This window comes from Chlorocebus sabaeus, chromosome 20 (genome assembly GCF_047675955.1).
Source record: "Chlorocebus sabaeus isolate Y175 chromosome 20, mChlSab1.0.hap1, whole genome shotgun sequence".
Classification (NCBI taxonomy): Eukaryota; Metazoa; Chordata; class Mammalia; order Primates; family Cercopithecidae; genus Chlorocebus; species Chlorocebus sabaeus.
This window is the reverse complement of record NC_132923.1, coordinates 12,737,323-12,763,250: the sequence shown is the minus strand read 5'-3', so window position 1 is coordinate 12,763,250 and position 25,928 is coordinate 12,737,323. Positions and strand designations below refer to the sequence as shown.

General features: G+C 36.7%; 2 protein-coding genes and 1 non-coding gene across 4 annotated transcripts in view; 1 reads left to right on the top strand and 2 right to left on the bottom strand.

Moving 5' to 3' along the window:
* Positions 1 to 2,783, bottom strand: part of GOLPH3L (golgi phosphoprotein 3 like) — a 49,910-nt gene extending 47,127 nt beyond the window's left edge. The window contains exons 1-2 of one of the 2 annotated variants that reach the window (XM_008019272.3): positions 2,594 to 2,783; positions 253 to 447 (exon numbers count right to left, since the gene is read on the bottom strand). In XM_008019272.3, the coding sequence (XP_008017463.2) occupies positions 253 to 435 (183 nt within the window). In that variant the 5' untranslated portion in view covers positions 436 to 447; positions 2,594 to 2,783. The remainder of the gene's footprint in view (positions 1 to 252; positions 448 to 2,593) is intronic. The other variant, XM_037997999.2, reaches the window with a different exon arrangement.
* Positions 2,784 to 4,267: 1,484 nt separating this feature from the next.
* On the bottom strand, positions 4,268 to 24,095 carry HORMAD1 (HORMA domain containing 1). The gene is made up of 14 exons (XM_008019278.3): positions 23,644 to 24,095; positions 21,617 to 21,761; positions 19,334 to 19,397; positions 18,801 to 18,837; positions 16,708 to 16,728; positions 16,419 to 16,445; positions 14,806 to 14,873; positions 14,165 to 14,316; positions 12,461 to 12,717; positions 10,169 to 10,235; positions 10,014 to 10,090; positions 9,199 to 9,282; positions 6,003 to 6,074; positions 4,268 to 4,639 (listed from the first exon to the last, which is right to left on the bottom strand). The coding sequence occupies exons 1-14, from the start codon at positions 23,674 to 23,676 to the stop codon at positions 4,559 to 4,561; spliced, it is 1,185 nt and encodes a 394-aa protein (XP_008017469.1). The 5' UTR covers positions 23,677 to 24,095; the 3' UTR covers positions 4,268 to 4,558.
* Positions 7,753 to 7,856, top strand: LOC119624562 (U6 spliceosomal RNA). The gene has a single exon (XR_005240726.2). It is a non-coding gene; the product is annotated as a U6 spliceosomal RNA (small nuclear RNA).
* Positions 24,096 to 25,928: the final 1,833 nt, after the last annotated feature.

Here is a 25,928-nt window from a genome sequence, read left to right as displayed (position 1 = left end):
TATACTATATCCTCCTCTCTTATATCTTCTAAAATTTTGGAGTAATTTTGAATTAAATACACTTCACGTAATTATACTTCTGGATTTTTACCCTCCAAATAACAGTCACTGTCCCAACTCCTCCATCTTTCAGATGGTTGGAGCACAATTCTAAGACCAATTTAGTATTAAATATATTCCATTAGATTACTTCCTAAAACATTCCAATATTTAATAGTCTTTGAGATAGCCTAGCAAACCTAATTGCATTACCTCTTTATCTTTTAGTCCTAGAAGCAATACTTCTTCCATAAGAGTAAGGCGGATATCCTTAGAGTCTCCAGAATCTTCATTGTCTGGACTTTTCTCCCAATTACTGTCTTCCTCACTTTCCATCTTCTTTTCAGAGTTCTTGCTTACTTCAGTGCGACGGGCCCGATGAGTTAAAGTGGTCATTCTCACCTGTTTCTGGAGGGAGTAGTGAAAAAAAATACATATGTATGCTTATGTAAATAAATCATATATTCATACATGCATACTAAACATGTATACAAATAGGAAATATTTACAGATTTAAATATAGAAAGTAATGACTAGAAAAAGTGGGTGGGTAATACAGTATCTTTTCCAAAGTACAATAGCTTGGACTTCACAGATGGCACTGACAAAAGATCAAATGAGTAATTCTAAAGTCCAGTATAAATGATCATCTTTCAAGCCTGGTGACTTCTTCTTTTCTTTTTCTTCTTCTTATTTTTCTCAGGAGGGAGTCTCGCTCTGTTGCCCAGGTTCGAGTGCAGTGGTGTGATGTTGGCTCACTGCAACCTCTGCCTCCCAGGTTCAAGGGATTCTTGTGCCTCAGCCTCCTGAGTAGTGGGATATTACAGGTGTGTGCCACCACACTTGTCTAATTTTTGTATTTTTAGTAGAGACAGGGTTTCACCATGTTGGCCAGGCTGGTCTCAAACTCCTGACCTCAAGTGATCTGCCTGCCTGGGCCTCCCATAGTGCTAGGATTACAGGCATGAGCCACTGGGCCCGGCCAAGTCTGCTGATTTTTTCTGCATAATCTATAAAGAAGGAGTGAATGTCCACCATTGTCACTCCTCTTTCACAAAATGGATCCCAAGTTAAGTAAGATGGAACAACAAAAAATTGTGAGCATCCAGCCCCAAAATGCATACAATAATTTATATCTAATTTCTATAAACATTCAATGGTACTACATCATAAAACATACACAAAAAAGTAAAAAGTAAAAAAGAATATGAAAAACTAAATAGAAATACATGTTCTAGATTTCCTTCCCATACCTTAATAACTCATTTCATATACTCACTTTGGAGATCACAAGTCTAGACAATAACATTCAGAAAATCATGTGTAGTAATTTCACAGTCAGTAAACTTAGCAGCTCTAGTCCTGGCTAGCCACATCTTGCAAATACACAAGGAGCTGCAAACAAAAATTACTGGCAAGAGAGTGTTGAAAGATTAACAAATTATTTCTCAATTTTTTTTAAAAAAATCAAAGAACATGTCTTTTATTCTATGTACTACAGTCAAAAGAAACTGCACTAAATCATTTGTGATAAAGTTTATAGTTAGCATACTTTATTTTATATAAACCTAGATAAATCAGTTTTTAAGATAATATACAACAAGTATTTAAAATCAACAATTATATAAAGGAGTATCTTTCTCAAGATCAAAATAATGGTATTTAATAGTTGCTATGACTAGACTCGTTTCTACTCCTCTAGCAATATTTCCCATTACTCCCCATAAGTACTGTTGCCAAACTTTTTCTCAAAAACGTCTCATGGTTTCTTTCTGCTTCTGCTCCTCCGTACTTGCTGGGGTCCTCACCCTTTTCTCTTCCTCTCTACCTTCTACCCATTCTTTAAAGGCCTTGTGAAGGCCTTTAAGTGACTTCCTCTTTTCTATTACCTACATGTCTCATGGCCACTCCCTCAGCTGTACTTTCACAGAGCTTTATTTATACTCACTTCCTTTAAAGTATTTATTATAGTCTTTCTCTTGGTATAGCTGTCTCTCAACTGTAAACTTTTTGAGAACAGGGATATTGTCTTCTTGGGTTTTTATACTCTCCATAGCAACTAGCAGTGTCTTTAACGTTGTAATTGCTCGATAAATGTATATTGATTAAAATGAATACTCAGAAGTGCATGTGAACATTTAAAATAGAAATACAAATGAAGTGAGCTACAAAAGGTTTTCTGTACAAGGGCATATTTCAAATATTATTTGTTATGGGAGGTGGGAAGAAGAGCGAAGGAGGAAGAGAACCATGAAATAAATGCTTAAGGGCACTAAGCCTATCTGGCACTGTGAATAGGGACTATTTCCCAAATCAATCCAAGAAACTTTAAACCTTCGCGGGGCGGGGGTGGGGGTGAGGGGGGTGGGGCGGTTTCTTTGAGAAATTAGTTTCATCTGGACATTTACTAGTTAAAAATCCTACTTGAAAGAAAACAAATGGCCCAAATGAATAAAAACCTTTTCCTCCCCATAAAATAATAATTTTAAAAATTAGAGGTTTTTTTGGGGGGTGGGGAAGGGACGTTAGGAAATGTAATTTTCTCGTTGCTTACCTGATGTTACTCCTGGGTTATGGCTGGACGCAGGCTGTAGCTTGTGCTGTATTTTAGGGGGCCACCTGTTCCCCCCACCCCACCCCCGTCCTAGTAGGTGAAAAACTTCCACGCAGAGAGCACAAACTTCCTGATCCTTCGATGCAGAAAAGGAATAACACATCAGCTTCCTCGGGATCACTAGGCAACCTACCTTGGTGTTTCTTCATTGGGCCAATCAGAAATCACCAAGGTTGAGTCCCGCCAATCGGAGCTCATGGTGGGAGGCTCTCCCCCAGCTATTCTGTTGCGATCCAGACAAACACCACCAAAAGGAGGCAGGTTTGCGTTCAACCTGACAGCTGGTCAATCCAATGAAGGAACCTTGGTGGAAGAGAGGAAAGAGGGCTGCGCTCCCCACCCCCATTAAACCAGCCAATCCAGGGGCTGAGTGAGCTAACACGGACTGCCAATCTCCAAAGGTTTCTGTTGGTCAATTTCAGTGTAGCAGGTGTGTTGCTGTAGTAGCATACACTGGGACAATTAAGTGAGATGTGTTGGGATCCAAGCACTACAGCTAAGAATAAATAAATATTTTTACATTGGTTGTTTCTGGCAGTCAGTTTATCCTTGACTTGACTGTTCCAGAAAAACATGATCTGGGTCAGTTTGTGTACGTTTATATGGTTAACCTTAAACAGGATGAATACATTTCTACCATCGCATACCTACCAGCATTCCCTATAGCGCTTATTAATGACAAACCCATGGATAGTGTATGTTTTTGGAATATGGCTGCTGAAACTACAAGAGGCAAAGAGACCAAGTTTTAAGTCTTCCTTTTTCTAAAGCAAAGAAAGCAGGCAAGGCTGGAACTAGCTCCCAGGTTTCTCATTAAAAGCACAGCATTTTTCTTTTTTTTTTTTGAGACGGAGTCTCGCTCTGCCGCCCAGGCTGGAGTGCAGTGGCCGGATCTCAGCTCACTGCAAGCTCCGCCTCCCGGGTTCACGCCATTCTCCTGCCTCCGCCTCCCGAGTAGCTGGGACTACAGGCGCCCGCCACCTCGCCCGGCTAGTTTTTTGTATTTTTTTAGTAGAGACGGGGTTTCACCATGTTAACCAGGATGGTCTCGATCTCCTGACCTCGTGATCCGCCCGTCTCGGCCTCCCAAAGTGCTGGGATTACAGGCTTGAGCCACCGCGCCCGGCCTGCACAGCATTTTTCGTACTACCACTCAAAAATTCTAGAAAGTGTGCTCAACTCTTCTTGCAAAAGTAATAGCTACCAAAATCATCTAAAAATTAGTATTCCCTATTCTCCCATCCTTCTACCAGCCTTTCAAATGAATGGAGCCATATTTCCTGCTACTTAAATAAAAATTAGAAGCGATGAAACGGCCTACGTACTGAACAATATTTTATTTATGCTGCAAAAAATGCCATACTTTAAAAATCAGTCTTTTTGTCCTGTAAAAAAAGTATAGTAAAGGTAAAGCACCAATTTTTAAATTGTACATTATATATTAAAATATTAATACATTATATCAAAATATTGAAGAACATTGTCTTAATAACAGCACAATGACAAAAGAGCCAGTTAAATGGTATAATTTTAACATAAGTAAAAAGTGAATCCATACCAAATTTTAATACCAAAGCAAACATTACTGTTTAGAAAAATGACATTAGAGGGCCTTAACAGTATATATTTAATGGAAATATCAAGTAGATAATGAAAAATCAATTTTCAAATTTTACTTATTACAGAATCAATTATGACATTTGTACTTTTGCTTTTATTCGAAAGTTCTATTGGATTTATCTCAAGATTAAGGACCACAATATGACGGCTAGCCAAGAACTTAATTTTAGTGTACAAACTGCTTTAAACTACATACACATCTTCAGAGTTAGGGAAATATAATATAGGGTCCTTCAGTTTAAATGTTGAGAAGAACTCCACAAACCTGCAGAAGAAAAATAATTTTTATATATGTTCCTTTGGTTCACTAAACTTTCTCCTTTTTGGCACTGACTCTTGACTAGAAGAATCAAAGTGATGGAGGACCTGTTAAAAGAAAACAACTACTAAGAATAGATACTTTCCTGTTTAAATGTCTTTAATTGTAAATTTTTTCGTGTATCTGAGATTTCTCTCCTTTTTAAAAAAATTATACCTAGCATACCTAGCATAACTATATCTGGGTTTCTTAAAAGTAGAGTAAAATTTATTATTAACATCTTCCAATGGCTGCTGAAAGTATGCACTTGCAAAATGTATAATCTTCAGTAGGGTTGCTGTAGTAGTGAGAAGATAGATTTGACATTGTGTCCTCAAAATAGCCAAATATTTCAGAGGAATAAGAAGGGAAAAAGATTTTAAAATGAACTACAAATAGAAAAACATTCTACCTTGGAATCATGTAAGATTTAAATCATGTCTTGCTTTTGTACTCTTGGGATGTTAACATTTGAGCTTTAAAAGTAGTCTTAAGTTTTCAGTTGTCTAATTCTAACCTACTAATAATACTAAAATATCTGGTTGGAAAAATATGCATAATTATCTCAGAAATGGCAAATACATTATCTGATTTGGTAAAATAAGGTTCTAAACATGAAACAACTATAGGGTTTAAGTCAGGAAAAGATTTTTTTCTCCAGAGGTACTAGGATGAGACCCTATATTTTTAGGGAACACATGTATTTAGTAACTATCCTCGTTCTACTTCAGTTTTGGTCTCTAGAAAGCTCAGATCAAATTTGTGGCCCAATTTCAGTTCTATATAAACAAAATTGCCTTAATATTCTTGTATTGTCACTTTCTCATTCTACTTATATTTTTCCTGGCACTGATGGTTTTTTTTGTTTTAAGACGGAGTCTTGGTCTGTTACCAGGCTGGAGTGCAGTGACGCGATCTCGGCTCACTGCAACCTCCGCCTCCCAGGTTCAAGCGATTCTCCTGCCTCAACCTCCCGAGTAGCTGGGACTACAGGCATGGCCACCACGCCCAGCTAATTTTTTTTTTTGTATTTTTAGTAGAGATGGGATTTCACCATGTTGGCAGGGATGGTCTTGATCTCTTGACCTCGTGATCCACCTACCTCAGCCTCCCAAAGTGCTGGGATTACAGGCGTGAGCCACTGCGCCCAGCCGATTTTGATTTTATATTATAAATTCCTCCGATTACTTAAAATCATTCGTGGAATGAGACAGGAGATGTTTACATGGAAAAAACTAAGAAACCAACATAGGGCATCTTATTTCAAAATCACCTCGATTTTTACAACAAAATATATTTAAACAAAATTTGAATATCAGAGCTCTCAGGTACATTGAGAGATATCAAATTCATCATTTTAAATTTAATCTGTAGTAATGATATTCTGATACTTGCCATTGTATTCAAACTATACATTATCATAAGACTTACTCTTCTCCCAGATTCATGTTGACTTCTCTTCCGATTTTCTTTGGAAGATTTCACTGGTTGATTTCCATTTGCCTCCACAAAGATAGAATAATTACTAATTGGTTATTTCTCAAAGAACAGCCAACACTTGATTTTTCAATCTTATGCAACAATATGCAATATTTATGTATCTATTTATTTAGTTTTTAGGGACAGGGTATCCCTCTGTCACCCAGGCTGGAATGCAGTGGCACCATCATGGCTCACTGCAGCCTGAAACTCCTGGCCTCAAGCGATCCTCCTGCCTCAGCCTGCCAAAGTGCTGGGATTACAGGAATGAGCCACAGTGCCCAACTGGATATACAATTTTTTTTAAAAAAACCATTTATTGAGATATAATTTAGATACTATATGATTCACCCATTTATAAGTGTACGATTCAATGATTTTCAGTACATTCAGAGTTGTACAATCATCACCACAATCAATTTTAGATCACTTTCATCACCCTAAAGACAAACTCCATATCCCTTAGCTATCGCTCTCTTATTCTGCCGTCCTCCCACCAGCCTTAAGACTGTCTCAATAGTTTTCCCTGTTCTGACTTTCAAATGAATGGAATAATATGTGGACTTTTGTGAGTAACTTCCTTTAATTAGCATGTTTTCAAGGTTCATCTAAGTTGTAGCATGTATTGGCACTTCATTTTTTTTTTATGGCTGATAGTCAATTGTATGAATATACCACATTTTTTTATCCATTCATCTGTTGATGTATAGGTTTTTCCCATCTTTTGGCTATTGTGAATAATGCTGTATATATAGTTATTAAAATGAATATTGGAAAATGACTAATGATTAGGTGTCATATAACTATTCTCTAAAAGGACAGAATTCTTTTCTGATGCTTGAAATGACCTTTCCAATGATAATTCCTTAGTATATATAATAATGAATATTTTCATTTCTTGCCCGTTTCTAACCACAATTCAGTAATAATTCTCAAAATCAGGAGTACACTGGCTCAGAGTTCATATCCAAAAACATGTGCAATTTCAGAAATAAATTTATGTCCCCAAAGCAGCTTAATGTTACATTACAAGGAGATCTTGCTTAATAATTTTTAAAACGCTGGTCTCTATCCCTATATCCTAGTAAAGGTTATTCATCCCACATATAAACTGGATAGGATGAACATTTTGCTTCTAGAAGTAGTAAATCTTGACATTCCTTTATCTCTTGCTTTCATGAGCATACTCATTTGAATGCTGCCTTCTGCCAGTTCTAACTTCCCATTGAGAATAGGGGTGGAGGAAGACACTTAAAAATGGCACTATAATGAGTAATGTTCTGATAAATGTTTAATAACCAGCTCTAGGAGAGAAACAAACCCTGAGGCATTTGCTGATTTCTGTGCTGTGAATACTACCAACATGTCCAATTTAAGCTACCAACATGATATCTCTGAGTGAGGAGTTGGGAAGAAATGTTCTAGTACACCACTAACACGGTGAGCTATTTATTTCCTAAACTTTGGATATTTTATGTGTTTTACAGAATGCTTTTTCTTCACCCCAATGAACCTTTGAGAGTAATTTAAAGGTCTAAAATCAAATATGAATTTTGATTTAGTATAATTCATACCAAAAGCTAAAATAAAGTAGTGATTCTTTTCCCTTAAGAATATGAGATTCATTTTATGCAAGTTATATACAAAATATTGTTTTGTAATGTCTTACTAACAAGAAACTCAATTTATAAGATTAAGCATGGTGCTCACTTCAGCAACACATATACTAAAATTAGAACGATATAGAGATTAGCCTGTCCCTTGCACAAGGATGACATGCAAATTCATGAAGCATTCCATATTTTTCAGAGTGAACAGAGAACCTACAGAATGGGAGAAAATTTCCACAATCTATCCATCTGACAAAGGCCTAATATCCAGAATCTACAAGGAACTTAAACAAATTTACAAGAAAAAAACAAACAGCCCCATTAAAAAGTGGGTAAAGGGCATGAACAGACATTTCTCAAAAGAAGACATTTATGTGGCCAACAAACATATGAAAAACACTCAACATCACTGATCATTAGAGAAATACAAATCAAAACCACAATGAGATACCATCTTATGCCAGTCAGAATGGTGATTATTAAAAAGTTAAGAAACAACAGATGCTGGCGAGGCTACAGAGAAATAGGAACACTTTTACTCTGTTGGTTGGAATGTAAATTAGTTCAACCATTGTGGAAGACAGTGTGGTGGATTCTTCAAAGACCTGGAACCAGAAATACCATTTGACCCAGTAATCCCTTTACTAGGTATATACCCAGAGGAATATAAATCATTCTATTACAAAGACACATGCACCTGTATGTTCATTGCACCACTATACACAATAGCAAAAACAGACTCAACCCACATGCCCATCAGTGATAGACTGGATAAAGAAAATATGCAGCCATAACAAGAAATGAAATCACGTCCTTTGCAGGGACATGGATGGAGCTGGAAGTCATTATCCTCAGCAAACTAACACAAGAACAGAAAACCAAACACCACATGTTCTCGCTTATAAGTGGTAGCTAAACCATGAGAACACATAGACACAAAGAGGGGAATAATACACACTGGGGCCTGTCAGGTGGTTGGAGGGAGGGAGAGCATTAGAATAAATAGCTAATGCATGTGGGGCTTAATACCTGGGTAATAGATTGATAGGTGCAGCAAACCACTATGGCACACGTTTACCTATGTAACAAACCTGCACGTCCTGCACATGTATCTTGGAACTCAAATTAAATGAAATTTAAAAAGAAAAAAGAAAGATCAAGCATGGGAACATTCTGGCATTCTAGGAAATTTCTCTGGGAGTCTGGATGATAGTATCATTTTTTCCCAAAACCTTTCCTGGGTACCTCTCTTTAATATGCCTTCAGTAAAATTAACCATTCCTTTCTTTGTGCCTATGTAGCCTATTCAGACTTCTATAACGGCTCTATATCATTGCTTGTTTATTTCCAGTTACTAAACTTTAGCTAAGACCAAGAAGTATGTGTTATTTAGGTTATATCCTAAGCACCTAGTAAAATACCTGACACATAATAGGTACTTAGTAAATATTGGTCTAATAAATGAATATTAAAATAAACTCACATATGGGGGAGAATTACAAGGTTAGAATGGAAAACAAACCTAAAGAGATATTTACCATTTTATTCTGAAAGACTTTTCCACTTCTTGTTTTGCTTTCAGACATATCAAGTTCAGATGTTTTGTTGACTAACTGCTCAACCTAAAAAAGAAAAGAATTACAAAAAATATAACTTAGTATAACAAAACCTTTTCATAACACAATAAATGGAGTCCAAAAATTTAACCACATAAAATTTAGGGTCTTGTTAAGTTAAAACCAATAATTTTGAGTTGGTTCATACTGTACAAAAAGCACAAAAGTAAAGATAGTGAAACTGACACTTTACATAATTGGCCAACCCCTGAACAGAGAAAGTACCAAATAATCACCAGGCATCACCCTTCCAGAAGACCAGAAATTTAGTCTACTCATTTGAGAAATGGGCTGGGCAGAGGAAGGTAGACAATCAATCATAAATCATGTTATTTCTAAGTTCATATTACCTACATCTCTTATTTCAGGATTTTACTATATTTGAAAAGGAAAATAAAACATGTATGCTCCAAGGCAACACAAATGTATTATATATTCCATTTATAAATATGAAGCAGGGCGGAATAAATAACTGCATAAGATTCTATCTAGCTCTGAAATTCTCAGATTCTACCAATAGTATTTAGGTTTATTACTAAACAAATTCACCAGTAATATACCCAAAATTCATCAACATATAACTGTCAGATTTAGTTGTTAGTTAATAATAAGCATTCTAAATATTGAATTTTATTCTAAAAGACCTGGAATAAGAAAATCTGAAAAATAAAAAAATAGCATATAAGCAACTGTCCTTTGAACAAAACAAAAGTGAGATGGAACTATCAAGTTTATACCTGAGAATGAGAAATGGAAAGATCTGGACTTTCTTTAGACCTCATAATTTCATCTTCCTCACAAACTAAACTTGGTTCTGTTAAAAAAGAAAAAATTAAACAGGTATAAAATTGAGTTGGAAGTGAGTTAATGTACATTTTCATTAACTTCTTACCTCCAAGTTCAGAAGATGCAGGGTTTTTTTCCTGTTCTTCCATTTTAGTTTCCATGTCCAAATCATCCTATATAATTATGTGAAGAAAAAAATGGACACATTTCAAAAAGGAATTAAAACAAGTGAGCAGAAAGCATTTATGAACGAATTTGTTTCATGTGAAGGCTAAATACAATATAAAACTACTGGCTGGGCATGGTGGCTCATGCTTGTATTCCTAGCACTTTGGAAGGCCATGGAGGGAGGATTGCTTGAGACTAGTAGTTCCAGATTAGCCTGGGCAATATGATGAGACCTTGTCTCTATGAAAAAATTTAAAAAATTAGCCAGGTGTGGTGGCATGTTTCTGTGGTCCCAGCTACGCAGGAGGCTGAGGTGAGAGGATCGCTTGAGCCCAGAAGTTTGAGACTGCAGTAGCTGTGATCATCCCACTGCACTCCAGCCTGGGAGACAGAATGAGACCCTGTCTCAAAAACAAACAAACAAAAAAACCCAGGCTGGGCACAATGGCTCACACCTGTAATCCCAGCACTTTGGAAGGCTGAGGTGGGCAGATCACTTGAGGTCAGGAGTTGGAGACCAGTCTGGCTAACATGGTGAAATCCCGTCTCTACTAAAAATACAAAAATTAGCCAGGCGTGGTGGCACACGCTTGTAATCCCAGCTACTCAGGAGGCTAAGGCAGGAGAATACCTTGAACCCAGGAGGCTAGCAGTTGCAGTGAGCCAAGATCTGCCACTGCACTCTAGTCTGGGCAACAGAGCAAGACTCTGTCTCAAAAAACAAAACAAAACAAAACAAAACAAACAAATCAAAAAACCCCAAAAACCTACAACTACCTTATACTTGCTAGAAATAAAAGTGTTCCTAGAATTACTATCAAAAGGCAATTTATTAATCCAAATAAAGTATAAAATACTATTTTTCTTTATTTTGCAGGGTTGCTTTAAGGACAAATCATAAAAATATACAACTTTTGGTCAGGCGTGGTGGCTCATGCCTGTAATCCCAGCATTTTGGGAGGCAGAGGTAGGTGGATCACCTGAAGTTGGGAATTCGAGACCAGCCTGACCAACATGGAGAAACCCTGTCTCTACTAAAAATACAAAATTAGCCAGGCATGGTGGTGCATGTCTGTAATCCCAGCTACGCAGGAGGCTGAGGAACAAGAATCACTTGAACCAGGGAGGCGGAGGTTGCGGTGAGCTGAGATCGTGCCATTGCACTCCAGCCTGGGCAATAAGAGCAAAACTCTGTCTCAAAAAAAAAAAAAAAAAAAAAAAAATATATATATATATATATATATGCAATAAAGACTCTTCAGCTCAGTCATGTTATGGTAAAAATAGCAACAAGTTTAATGTCTACATTACAATTATTGTTCCCTTTGTGATACATGTGAAAGAGATTTAAATATTTTCAAGAATGCTACAAACACCTCAGCCATATTTGTTATAACGCAAGACTGGGATTTAGGTCTTAGAAAAAAGTTTTTTTTCTTTGACTGAATTGGTTGAAAATTGATTGAATTTTCCATGTGTAAAGATGTGGTCAGAGAGCCTAATCAGAATAGTGAATCTCTGTACATAAGTATTGTAGTCATAACTTAGAATAAATTGAGACAGAGAAAACAAGAGAAGTGAGATTAAAGGATATAATGTTAATGCCTGAAAGATTAAAGCAATAATGACTTTCACATTTGCTGGAAGTAAGGCAACAAAAAAACTCTTTTATACTTCTATTCATCCATTCACTCGACTAATACTTAGGATGCACTAACTACAAATCCAAGTGCTAGGCACAGGATGATTAAAAAGTTGAATAAGATACTTCCTGACTTCCAGGAACTTCCAGGCTGCTTCAGAACAGTTACTTTCCAGGCCCTAGAGAAATTCAAGCACAGGCTACCTGAACACTTAATAGGGATGTCGTAGAAAAGATTCCATCATTAGCCAGGGGTTGGACTAGTGCAATGCTTTTCAAATTATGCCCTAGAGTCCGAGGGGTTTCCTCAGAGTCCACTATGAAGGTAAGTGACATATGGAGTGGCAGAGCCTTCAGGAACATTCCCTGCTTCAACCAGAATAGTTGTGCTTTTAAGTTCTAGTATAATATTTGGACTAAATAAAAAGTTTTAAAACCAGAGGCCTAGACTTTAAGGACCCTTCCAACCTTGAGTTCACGATTATAATAGAGAATTTACACAAATGTTAATGGGAGCTATAAAAAATCTTCAGAACTGAGTAAAACATTTGTTATTATTGTTCTTTATAACTCTTGAAATACACTTACACTTGTATAATGCTCCTGTTCATCTTCTACATCTTTGTCCCTCAGGATTTTTTGAAATGGTGTTTTTATTTGTTTTGGTGATAGTATAGTTGAATCAATATTTTCCATTCGTTCTCTCTCAGTGGTCACTTTTACTTTGAAGATGTGAAAAGGTGTTGAGACTTCTCCCACATTTAAATACATAGGCTCCCCTTCAAATATAACTCCTTCACAATCACCATCCTTAAAACCAGGAGGCTGGTAATCTGGGGGTGTAACTGCAAAAAAGTAAGTGTAAACCGTGCTGTTCATGAAATTAAATAAAATATTATTATTATTATAAAAACACATGCAGATTGCAGGTATTTCAAATAGTATATAAGGGCATAATGCAAAACATAAGAATCACTCTCCTACTATGTCCAAGTCCCCATTTTAATCCCTGAAGGTAAGCTTTGTTTTCTTCACTTGACTGTCTGTGACCTTCAGTAAATTTTTTTCATCCCTGATTTGATTTTCTCATCTGTCAAATAGTGAAAATAATAGTACCTACTTCACAGGGTCATTGTGGGAATAAAATAAAGTGTTGTAAAATGTTGAGAACAGAACTGGCACATAGTAAATACTCAATAAATGTTAGTTGTTATTTTTGTTGCTTTATGTTCTTCTAGAAGACATGCATATAATAAAAGATATTTCATATTTACATAGGTTTTAGGAATTATATATATAAAATTCCTTAAAAAACACAAATGAGATCATACCGTTCCATATCTAGCTGGTTTTAACTTAATAATATATCTTGGATAATGTAATTTATCAGCACCTTCTTTTTAACAGCTTGTGTAGTATTCTATTATGCAGATGGACCATAATTTATTTACTCAGTCCCCAATGAAGGATACTCAAGTTGTTTCCAGTTTGTTCCTATTTTAGCCAATGCTATAATCAAAATCCTTATATAACTTTGTGTATTTGCACAATTATATTTTCAATATATTTTTCTCACTATAGAATTTCTAGATTAAAGATTTAAAATTTTGATACTGCCAAATTGTCCTCTAAAAATGTAGAACCTGTATACAGTCCCTCAAGTGTATAAAAGTGCCTGCTTGGCCAGGTGCGGTGGTTTGTGCCTGTTATCCCAGTTCTTTGGGAGGTCAAGGTGGGTGAATCACTTGAGATCAGGAGTTCAAGACTAACCTGGCCAACACGATGAAACCCCATCTCTACTAAAAATACAAAAATTAGCCAGACATGGTGGCGAACGCCTGTAGTCCCAGCTACTCAGGAAGTTGAGGCAGGAGAATCACTTGAACCCAGGAGGTGGAGGCTGCAGTGAGCTGAGATTGTGCCACTGCACTCCAGCCTGGGAGACAGAGCAAGACTCAGTCTCCAAAAAATAAAAAAGTTCCTGTTTCCCCACATCCTTATCAATAATGGATTAACACATTTTACCAATCTGATAAGTGAAAACTGTTAACTCATTGTTAAATTTATTTAATTGAGTGAGGTTATACTTCACATGGATTTATTCCTATCACTAGAGAAGCATCTATTTTAAAGCTTAATTTTGCAAATCTTTCTTTTTGAATAGTGATATTAAATGTAAATTTTATAATTTCAAAAAATTTAGGTGCTAAAAATATTTGGAATGGAAACCAATTGCTTCAATAATAATAAAACATAGGTACCAACTGAAACAGGATGTATTGCAAATAGTACCTTCATCGTAGTAAAAAAGTTTCATGGTCAAACAAACATCATTAGGTAAAGGCCCCAGATTTTGCATTAGGATATAAATCTTGCGAATGAGGAGAATGCTTGCTTTCTTGGTGTCGGTAGATGACATGCTAGATTCATTGCTTTGGTTTTTACTAGAAGAGAATCACATATTAATTTCTTTTATGAAACCTGTGGCTTCTAGTATCATAACTTTACATTTTAACTATTTGAGATTCTTATTTCTATTATAGCATTAAGCTGTTAACTTGAAAGTTACCATGTGTTTTAATGTCACTATTATAAAATTTTAATATTAATATCATTGCTAGAAATCAATAACTTAATTTTACTTAAATGCATTTTACATAAAGTGTTTAAAGAAAGCAAATAATGTTTTAAAATTATATTTCTATATTTCTAATCACCTAAGTTCTCTTTCCACAATTAAAATTGCTTATAATTAACCACAGAATCCTGGCTTGAAGCTACTCCAAGTCACCACTCCATTTTGCATAGCCACATCTTGATGGTTAATTGGGGATGACCCCGCAGTTTCAGAATGAATCCTGAAGTTTAGCTATATAGCATTAATATGAATAAGTGGTAATCTGTAATACAAAAAGAAAACTATAGAACAATACCTTATGAAGTCCATGAGTGGTCCATTATTGGTGTATTTGAATTTGAATTGGTAACATTCTGAAATTGTCTTAAATAGAAAATATTGCAGTTATGCTTCTGATATTCAGTACTAGCTGCTAAATAGCTATATTCTGTTTTGTATGACTCAACATTTAGTCAATATTTTTTTTCTGCCATATTAATCCCTATTGGTCCATTGAAGCTTTTGATTCCTTGTGTTCAGTTTTCATGGTTTGGGTATGGGGTTTCAGTCTTGGAGAGACACTTATTTCCCAACTCATTTTAATGTATGTTATTTATACCACATGGAAGGAACTCCTTAGCAGGCAGATAAGGGAGGCAACATACCTCAGCAGAGTGGCTAACACAGGGCTTAAATCTTTGCTATACTGTAACCACAGGCATGCCACTTAAGCCTTAGTTTAAGTTTTAGTTTCCCCAGCTAAAAAAGGGATTAAAGACAGTACATATCTCATTGGTAGTTGTGAATAAATATTCACAAATGGGATAATTTATACAGGGTACTTTATAAAGTACCTGACATATAGTAAACATTCAATAAATGTTGTTATTGTATCAACAAGGTTGCTAATTTACTGATTGAAAAAATGCACAATTATAAAACATATGAAAATAAATGAACATTTTCTGAACAATCAATTAGTTTTCTGAACAATCTATTAATTCACAGCCTTTACCCAAATGATCTGCTTTGTCAGCATGGACACATATTAAGCATTAATTGCAGGTGTGAGTATCAAAGAAAAGACACATTCTCAGCCCTCCTGAAGCATGAAAACTTTTATTGCTTTCTTTATATTTCATTGCTTACATAGTGATGTTTTTAAACATCTATTATTAACACCAGTTTAAATCTACCTCTCCTTGACTGAATGAAACATTATAACAACTATAGCCTAATGGGTAAACACCCAAATCGTGAACTGGCCTTCCTAGGTTCAAAACCTGGTTCTGCCTCTTCTGCCACTATGACCTTAGGCAAGAAATCCCTTGTACCTAGATTTCCTAATCTGTAGAGTGGAGATGCTAATAGTGGTCACCTCATGAAAGCTGGGATGAATAAATGAGATAATGCACATAAAGCCCCAAAGAACAGAGCCTAATATAGAGTAAGCACTCAGTAGATCTTTCCCCCTTGTTTCTTATCTTCCAGTTTTCCCTTTCATGTTCTCCCTTCTCTCCTTTAATTGTAAGATAAATAGTTAGCCATGACTGAATTGGGATGAATATTCTAAGTTTAAAGATGACTTTCTTACTTTCCTAAAACTCAAGCCCTTTCATAATTCTAAAATATAGTATAAAAAATACTGTAAAGAATTAGACGTCAGGAGATTTAAGTTATTTCTGACAGTTTGTAAGCTTTGTGGCCTAAGATCAGTCACATAATCTCTGTCAAGTTAATCTGTTTAAAGGTAACAATCCAAGCCCTGCTTTACCTCAGAAGAGTTTTATGAAGTTCAAATGTGAAAATATACATGAAAGTATATTGATTAAAGCATAATTAAAAGTGTAAGATATTCTTATATTATGTTTTATGTTCTTTTTAGATATTAGAGGCATTATGTTTCATTAGTAACTCAAGCACACTTACCTGAGGATCTTCTGGGTTTGTGTATACCTATTTAAAAACAATTTACAATTGAGTTATCTAAGGCTAAGTATTCAAGAGCTAAATTAAGATGTTTAGACTAAACTTTATGGGAGCTCAGCAAAACAAACAAATAAAAATGACCACCCAAAATATTACTTTTTCATTCCATTGAATAGATCAGTTATTCGAATAATGTGACATAATCAATTGATAGTTTTAGTGTTATTTAATTAAGTAAGGCCAAAGTTGGCAGCATTTTAAAAAGAACACACAATTTAAAAATACTTACAGCTAGAACAACCATCCTTAGCTGAAATACAACAAAGAACAAAAATCTTACTTGTAGTCTACAAAATATTTTTTCATTATGAATCATAAGAATTCCTTGTCCTATTTCAACATGTATACCTAATAACAAATAATCATTGCAGATCTTGACTGCATAAGATCAATGCCTATAATGCAGTACCTTAGATATGCTTCCCTATCCCCTGAAATCTGTTGCTAGTAAAATCACTGATGACTGAAATTCATGTCAGCACTTTATTTCATTGATGTAAGCAAAAAGGACATTACTGCCAGTTATAAGGAAAAAAATATATATTGTGAAATAACACAATATATGTGTTATACCGAAAACAATGAGAACTGATTTTGAAAAAAGAAACAGCCCCAGGGCCCCAGGGAGGAAGTTTTGGAGACCATAGGAAAAGAAAATCATAGAAAGTAATTTAATCAAGTGATCTGCCAAAAATCTAAGAGTCATCCTTGATTCTGATCTTTTCCTTATATTACACAGCCAGTCCATCAACAAATCCAATCAGTTCTACTGCCAAATCTATTCTGAATCTCCTCTCTCTGCTATCATGGTCTAAGCAACCATTATTTCTCACCAGTACTACAGTAATGGCCTAGGTGCTATTCTCCTTACTCCCAATCTTATTCTCCTTCTACAGCAGATTCTCTAAGTTGTGGGCAAAGTGATTTAAAACCTTTTTTTTTTTTTTTTTTAAGATAGAGTATCACTCTGTTCCTCAGGCTGGAGTACAGTGGCATGATCTCAGCTTACTGTAACCTCCACCTCCCAGGTTCAAGTGATTCTCCTGCCTCAGCCTCCTGACTAGCTGGGATTACAGGCATGCCACCATGCCTAGCTCATTTTTGTACTTTTAGTAGAGACAAGTTTTCAACATGTTGGCCAGGCTGGTCTCAAACTCCTGACCTTAGGTGATCCACCTGCCTTGGCTTCCCAAGGTGCTGGGAGTACAGGCGTGAGCCACCGTGCCTGGTCTAAAACAATTTTTAAATGTAAATCAAATATTACGTTTCTACATATAACCTTAGAATGGCTTTTCTTTGCACCTAAAATAAAATCCACTGAGTGCTCTGGCCGTGCTTATCTGCCCAGGCTCATCTCATGTTATTCTCTCCCACTGCACAATTGCCCTCAGTCATATTGGCCTTCTTTTTGTTCCTGGAACTCTCTAAACTTCCTTCTAATTCTTTGCATTAGCTGCTCTGCTGGGAATATTCTCCCCTAAAATCAGTGCCTAGCTGGTTTCTTCTCATTCAGGTCTCTTAAATGTCACTTCCTCAGAGAAGCTCCTATGACCATCCCATCTAAAGTTACCTTACCTTTCCATTTACCACATACTTTTGCTAAAAATTTTAATGGCATTTAACATTATTGAAAAGTATATGATTTGTTTTATTAACTACTTGTTTTCCTACTATACAAGGGACTTTTTTTGTTTTGTTGATCACTGTTAGCTTAACCAGTTCCTACCTAGAAAAAATGCCTAGCACATAACAGGCGCTCAATATTTACTACACCTTAATGGGGAAGGTTAGGAACCATAAATAAAAATTCACTAGTGCTGGACTTCATTATACATGTTGATACTATATTATACTAAGTATGCAAAAAGGCTTACAATCCATCTTAAAACCTTCTTAATTTTGCTAATTCAGAATTTGTGACTATTTAACCTAGATTATGTGGAAATTTATTTTTGAACCCTAATAAGGAAATAATTTATTAAATTATTACTATAAACAAGTTTGTAGAGGGCATGTAAAACTAATGAATAAATTATTTGAAAAGACTCTTTAATTCATTAATTTTTTATAAGTTAACGTGTTATTAATACAAATAAGTGTTTAAAAAACTAGCTTGGAAAAGTTTGTTTAGTATTAATTCCATTAGCTTTAAATGACTTGATGATTAGTCTTTAAAATATTCAAATGTTTAGGCTTTTCAGTAACTCAGACTGACTTACACTCAAGTTAGTTCAAATGAATGTTTTACTACATGATGATACCAGTTAGATTTGTAGATCACAAACTATAGAAAAAAAAGGATAGAGAGATTGCAAGACTTACATATTTTTTCTGTAAAGCATCATAACATCCTAGCATCCTAAAAAAAAAAAAAATCAAGGATTCATTTTTAGACTGAATGCATTTCCAGAAGAGTTATTTTCATAAATTTCCATATTATCTCATTACTAAATAATACAAAAATGTCTTATTAAAGCTCCCTTCTTATTAACTAGCTTTAAACAAGACAAAACATAAAAAACAATGTTGCAGAAATGTAAAATGATGGACAGGGATGGAAGGGAAAATACAAAATGTCTGACAGCTATTTGTGGGGAACAATAATAAAATAAATAAAGCCTGCTTGCATGGGGCATAAAATAAAGGAACATTTATTTTTAAAATTTATTTTTCTAAATACCCAGACTTCAAGGAGAGGAAAACATCAGTGGAAAACTTAATGACCTACAAAAATGCTATCTAGTATTAAAGGATGAGTCACTAAAATTTGGTTAAACACCAAAAGGTATCCAAGGTACAAAAAAAAGTAATATAAGCAAAAATAATTTTCTCTCTTTAGGTATTCTGTTACTTGCCATTTCACTAACTGTGTAGATCCTGGGCAATTTTTATCTTCTCTCAGTATTTTGACACAAAGATCTAAACACAAAAAGATGAAATATAGTTACTTAAGAAAAGTAAACAACTAGAATTTTAAATGAAGTCTATTTTCTTCAGCTGTGTATTACAGGTAAATTATAATTATAATTATTATTATTTTGAGACAGGGTCTCACTCCATCACCCAGGATGGAGTGCAGTGGCATGATCTCGGCTCACTGGAACTTCTGCCTCCCAAGTCAAGCCTTTCTCCCACCCTCAGCCTCCCCAGTAGCTGGGACTTCAGGTGTGCCACCATGACAGGCTAATTTTTGTATTTTTCGGTAGAGACAGGATTTTCTCATGTTGGCCAGGCTAGTCTCGAACTCCTGACCTCAGATGACCCGCCTGCCTTGACCTCCAAAAGTGCTGGGATTACAGGCATAAGCCGCCGTGCCCAGTACAGGTAAATTATTAATAGCAATAATTAATACCCAGATGATTAATATTATCAATGTAATTAAAGGAAGAAAGGTTATATGAAAGTAGCCTTTTAATATTTATTATAAAATGCCAGCATAATAATTAGGATGCAAGTTGATGGGTACAAAAACATTTCATAAAAAAATTATGGAATCCATAAAATTAGATATGTTGCTTCCATGCCATTGTTATACAAGGATCTTAGAATCTTATCCCAGTAAAATACTTGTAAAGGCCATTTTCTCTCTGGCCAAGAAGTTAACTGGCTATCAAAAACAAAGAGGCCTGCAAAGAAGCAACATGTAACACAGTGGAAAAGACTGAGAGTATCTCATATCCTCAAGTTCCTTATTTGAAAAACAGGTATTTGTAGGACTGTTACATGAATTAGCAAGATATCGTACATAACATAGTGCTTACCATATTGCCCAGCACATAATTGGTGTACAATATTATGCATGTATAATGTACTGAGAAATAAGTTATTATTGTAGTATAAACTGGCTGTATTATTATTATTATTATTTTAATTTAAAAAATAGAGATGGAGTCTCCTCATGTTGACCAGGCTGGTCTTGAACTCCTGGCCTCAAGTGATCCTCCTACCTCAGCCTCCCAAAGTGCTGGGATTACAGACATGAGCTTCCACGCCTGGCCCTGGCTGTATTTTTACTTCCTTAAAATAGCACAAGAACATCCATTACTACTATACAAAGTTATAAATAACAGAATGTTTTCTATCGATTTTTTTCATCATTATAAGCATAATTTCAGGTAAAATTATACTTGAGAAACTGAGGAAAAATTTTATGATTAAGTGCTTCTAAAGGTATTGAATATATATATTTTAAAACCATTTAGGTATCCAAACAAAAACATGTACATCAATGTGGCATTATTCATAATGGCCAAAAAGAGAACCCAAATGTTCATCAACTGGTAAAGGGATAAGTAAAATGTGGTACAGCCATACAATAGAACATTATTCAGCAACAAAAAGGGATGAAGCACTTATCCATGTTACAATATGGAGGAACCCTGAAAACATGCTAGTTGAAAGCCAGTCACAAAGGACCACATTTTTTTTTTTTTTTTTTTTTTTTTTGAGGTGGAGTCTCGCTCTGTGGCCAGGCTGGAGTGCAGTGGCTCAATCTCGGCTCACTGCAAATTCCACCTCCTGGGTTCAAGCAGTTCTCCTGCTCAGCCTCTCAAGTAGCTGGGACTACAGGCATGCACCACCATGCCTGGCTAATTTTTGTATTTTTAGTAGACACGGGTTTCACCATGTTGGCCAGGATGGTCTCTATCTCTTGACTTTGTGATCCGCCCGCCTCAGCCTCCCAAAGTGCTGGGATTACAGGCGTGAGTCACTGCGCCTAGACAGGACCACATTTTATATTATTTCATTTATATGAAATGTCCAGAATAAGTAAATCTGTACAGACAGAAAGTAGATTGGTGATTGCCTAGGACTGGGAAGGTTGAGGAGAAGTGCAAGTCAAGTGAAGAAAACAAAGCTTACCTTCAGGGATTAAAATGGGGTATGAATGGGTATGGAGTTTCTTTTTGGGATGAAGAAATGTTCTAAAATTGACTGTGGTGATCCTTGTACAACTCTGAGAATTTATTGAAAATCATTGAAATGTACACTTTTAAACAATGAACTGTCAGGTATGTGAATTGTATTAATAAAGCTTCTATTAAAATAAAATTTCTAAGTCAAAAATTATAGTTTTAGAGCAAACAAAAATAAAAATATCATTTTTAAATAAAGCTTTAAAATAAATATTATATTACCATCTAGATATCTTGTTCCATAAGCGCATTCTGGGAATATTCCTCTCAAATACGTGATACAGGATACTGAAACTGCTAGGAGCCTCTTCACTAACACCAAAGACTGGTGTTCAGTTGATATCTTATTGGGAAATACCAGTGCACTCTAAAATTCAAGGGAAAATAGAACACTTTATTTAAATTTATTAAAAATAAAGTAGTTTCTCTTAACATAGATCTAATTTTGTATAAGCATAGGACTTGCCCCAAGAATTCCTCCCTATATTGGTTAGTAATCCCCCAAAAGTCACAGCGGGATGTAAAATGTGAGGGTGTTTCTAGGGTAATAGCCTAAAGGACACAAGCAAAAAGTACCTAAAAATCTTTTTAATTTTTTAAATTTTTTAAAAAATTGAGACAGGGTCTCACTCTATTGCCCAGGTTGGAGTGCAGTGGCACGATCATAGCTGCCTACAACCTCAATTGGATGCAAGTTGATGGACACAAAGTATTTCATTAAAAAAGTATAGGGGGGTGCAGTGGCTCACACCTGTAATCCCAGCACTTTGGGAGGCTGAGGCGGGAGGATCACTAGGTCAGGAGTTCAAGACCAGCCTGGCCAAATGGTGAAACCCTGTCTCTACTAAAAATACAAAAAATAGCTGGGCATAGTGGTGGGCGCTTGTAAACCCAGCTACTCCTGTAATCACAGCTGCTCGGGAGGCTGAGGGAGGGAATTGCTTGAGCCCAGGAGGCAGAGGTTGCAGTGAGCCAAGATTGTGCCACTGCACTCCAGCCTGAGTGACAAAGTGAGACTCCATCTCAAAAAAAAAAGTATAGAATAATTATATGATTCTTCAGATTATATTCAAATATATCAAATACTAGTATTTTGAGAATGAATAAAACAAATATTAATAGTGGCTGGTATTTTAAAAACACCTTTTTGGGATACCCATATAAACTGTTTTTCAGTTTAATGGTTTTTAGTTTATTCACAGAGGTGTGTGTGCAACAATCACCACCATCAATTTCATAACATTTTCTTCACCCCAAAAAGGAAACCCATACCAATTAGCAATCACTCCCTGTCCCTTATCCCATCCCATGTCCCACCCACTAGGCTTTCTGTCCCTATAAATTTGCATATTGTAGACATTTCATATATGACATTTCATATATCCTCGCACAACTTCTAAAGTAGCTGAGACTACAGGCATGCATCACCATGCCTGGCTAAAGTTTTTTGTTTTTTTTTTTTTTTCTGTAGAGATGAGGTCTCACTATGTTACCCAGGCTAATCTCAAACTCTTGGGCTCAAGCGATACTCTCACCTCAGCCTCAGCTCAAAAAGTACCTAAAAATCCTAAGAATCCCCTTGCAGATTAACTGCCTGTAAATGCATAATACATGGATAGATAACATTGATTTTTCTCTTTGGTCACTGAGTAGGTTTAACAGAGATTAAGTGTAATGCAAAATCCTATACAAAGATAACAAACGCATATTTGTCTCTGGGTTACAAACATTAATTTTCTTTTTGAGACAGAGTCTCACTGTTACCCAGGCTGGAGTGCAGTGGTGCTGTCTCGGCTCACTGCAACCTCCCCTTTCTGAGTTCAAGTGATTCTCCTGCCTCAGTCACCCTCATAGCTGGGATTACAGGCGTGAGCCACCGCGCCCGGCCGGCCTCATTTTCTTATTTATTTATTTTTATTCTGCTTATATATTGAACATTCATATTCTGGAGGTGGACCACTATAACCAATAATTTCATCAAAGCAACAAAGCAGTATTCATTAATATCTAATGTAAATTAAATGTGAATGAGCAATTTAATTCAATGCAGCAAACATCTAATAGAACTTTCAATTAATTCAAAATACTTTAGCAAATATCTTCATTTCTTAAAACATGCAGTTTCCTGGTATTATAAAACCCTCAAATAGTTGAGCCCTAACTTCCAAATGTAACAACAGAGTAGCTGAGACTTCAAGAAACAATAAAAGCGGCTACATTAAGATATATCAAAATACAAGAAATCATACCATGGGAGTCCTCTGCAGCTGGGCAGTGGCCATCTTCTTCTGATAAAGTATTTTCTTTAATTCAACCTTGTGACACAAATACAAGCTTTAACTGAGAGCTCATTTTTTTCCTCTAACATTTCAGTTTATCACATATAAAATTCAACAGAATTTTATGTGAATAAATCTGAATTTCTTTAATTAAAATAACATCTTCAAAAACGTAGAGGTCGATATTGCAGTAGAACTATTTTGAGTAGGGTCCTGATTTGAAGCCATTTGACTAGCAAGTCTCAAACAAAAGGGTTATTAAGAAACTGTTTAAGAGAACTTTTTAAAAAGGCACAATCGGCCTGGCGCAGTGGCTCACGCCTGTAATCCCAGCACTTTGGGAGGCCAAGGCGGGCAGATCACGAGGTCAGGAGATCGAGACCATCCTGGCAAACACGGTGAAACCCCGTCTCTACTAAAAATACAAAAAAAAAAAAAAAAAAAAAAAAATTAGCCAGGCTTGGTGGTGGGCGCCTGTCATCCCAGCTTCTCGGGAGGCTGAGGCAGGAGAAAGGTGTGAACCTGGGAGGCGGTGGAGCTTGCAGTGAGCCAAGATCACACCACTGCACTCCAGCCTGGGCAATAGAGCGAGACTCCGTCTCAAAAAAAAAAAAGGCACAATCTTCCTATTTTTATTCCCTATACACATTCAAACACGGACAACATTGTACACGTAGGTATTCAGTAATAAAAAAACTGCCTGGCAAACCCTCTAAATTTTTTTAGTTTTATTTCTTTTTATTTTTCATTTTTTCGAGATGCAGTCTCGCTCTGTCTCCAGGCTGGAGTGCAGTGGCATGATCTCGGCTCACTGCAACCTCCGCCTCCCGTGTTCAAATGATTCTCCTGCCTCAGCCTCCCGAGTAGCTGGGACCACAGGTGCCCACCACCACATCCAGCATATATATATATATATATATATATATATATATATGTATTTTTTTTTTCCTCCGAGACGGAGTCTCGCTCTGCTGCCCAAGCTGGAGTGTAATGGCACGATCTCGGCTCACCGCAACGTCCGCCTCCGGGTTCAAGTGAGTCTCCTGCCTCAGCTGGGACTCTAGGCGCGCCACCACATTCAGCTAATTTTTGTATTTTTAGTAGACACGGGATTTCACCTTCTTGGCCATGCTGGTCTTGAACTCCTGACCTCGTGAACCGCCCGCCTCGGCCCCCCGAAGTGCTGGGGTTATAGGCATGAAGTACTGTGCCCGGCCGCTATTTTTTTTTCTATTTTTAGTAGAGACGGGGTTTCGCCATGTTGGTCAGGCTGGTCTCAAATGATCCTCCGGCCTCAGCCGCCCAACTTGGAGGGATTACAGGCGTGAACCACCGTGTCCGGCCCCAATTTCACTTTTCTTAATCAGACAATTCAGCTTGAAGAGTTTACTGAAGAGGCAAACTTCATGGAGGAACCTATTTACGTTAAACGTTTAAATTTATTCTGACAAATCCTGAATTCGCCGTCCGTACTCACCCGATCTCAAGAACCTCTGTTGACAAGTAAGTGGGTATACATTTTTCTCGCAAATGTTTTACCACTAAGACCTTAAGAAACTTAAAAGTAGGGGGAAGCTGACAGAAAAAGAGATTAAAAAGTAAAATATACGCGCGCACACACATATATACACACTAATATATATTACATTACGTCTGAGGGGCGGGCACCGGAGACCAGAAGAGCTGCACGCGGCTGCACGCGCTCTGCCCAATGCGCATGCGCTTTCTTTCAACGGTCACCCGCTGGGGCGCGACAGTGACTTTTTGACCCCCAGTTGAGGTCACCTTTCCCGCCAAAGCGCAGCGCAAGGCGCACTGGGAGCCTCAGACACGGGAAGGCTCAGCGCCACGTCTCAGGCGGGGAAAAGTCACAGAAGGGGGAAGGTTAAAGTAACTGCATGTGCAGTTACTGAATTTCTGATTGTTTTCTGACTTCTGATTTTCTTTCTTTTCTTTCTTTCTTTCTGTTTCTCTCTCTCTCTCTCTCTCTCTCTCTTTCTCTCTCGATGGAGGTTTGCTCTTGTCGCCCAGGCTGGAGTACAGTGGCATGATCTTGGCTCACTGCAACCTCTGCCTCCAGGGTTCAGGCGATTCTCCTGCCTCAGTCTCCCAAGTAGCTGGGATTACAGGCGCCCATCACCATGCCCAGCTAATTTTTGTATTTTTAGTAGAGAGGGGGTTTTGCCATGTTAGCCAAGCTGGTCTCAAACTCTTGACCTCAGGTGACCTGCCTCCCTCGGCCTCCCAAAGTGCTG

Bases quoted from the DNA above. Each gene is read 5' to 3' on its own strand.
- HORMAD1 (XM_008019278.3), bottom strand. From the start codon at position 23,676: ATGGCCACTGCCCAGCTGCAGAGGACTCCCATG. The intron at 18,838-19,333 runs GCAAGTAACAGA...TTTTTTTTTTAG, and splicing joins TCTACACAGTTAGTGAAATG to GATGCTAGGATGTTATGATG. The intron at 16,446-16,707 runs GTAAGTATTTTT...GTTTTTAAATAG, and splicing joins TAAGGATGGTTGTTCTAGCT to GTATACACAAACCCAGAAGA.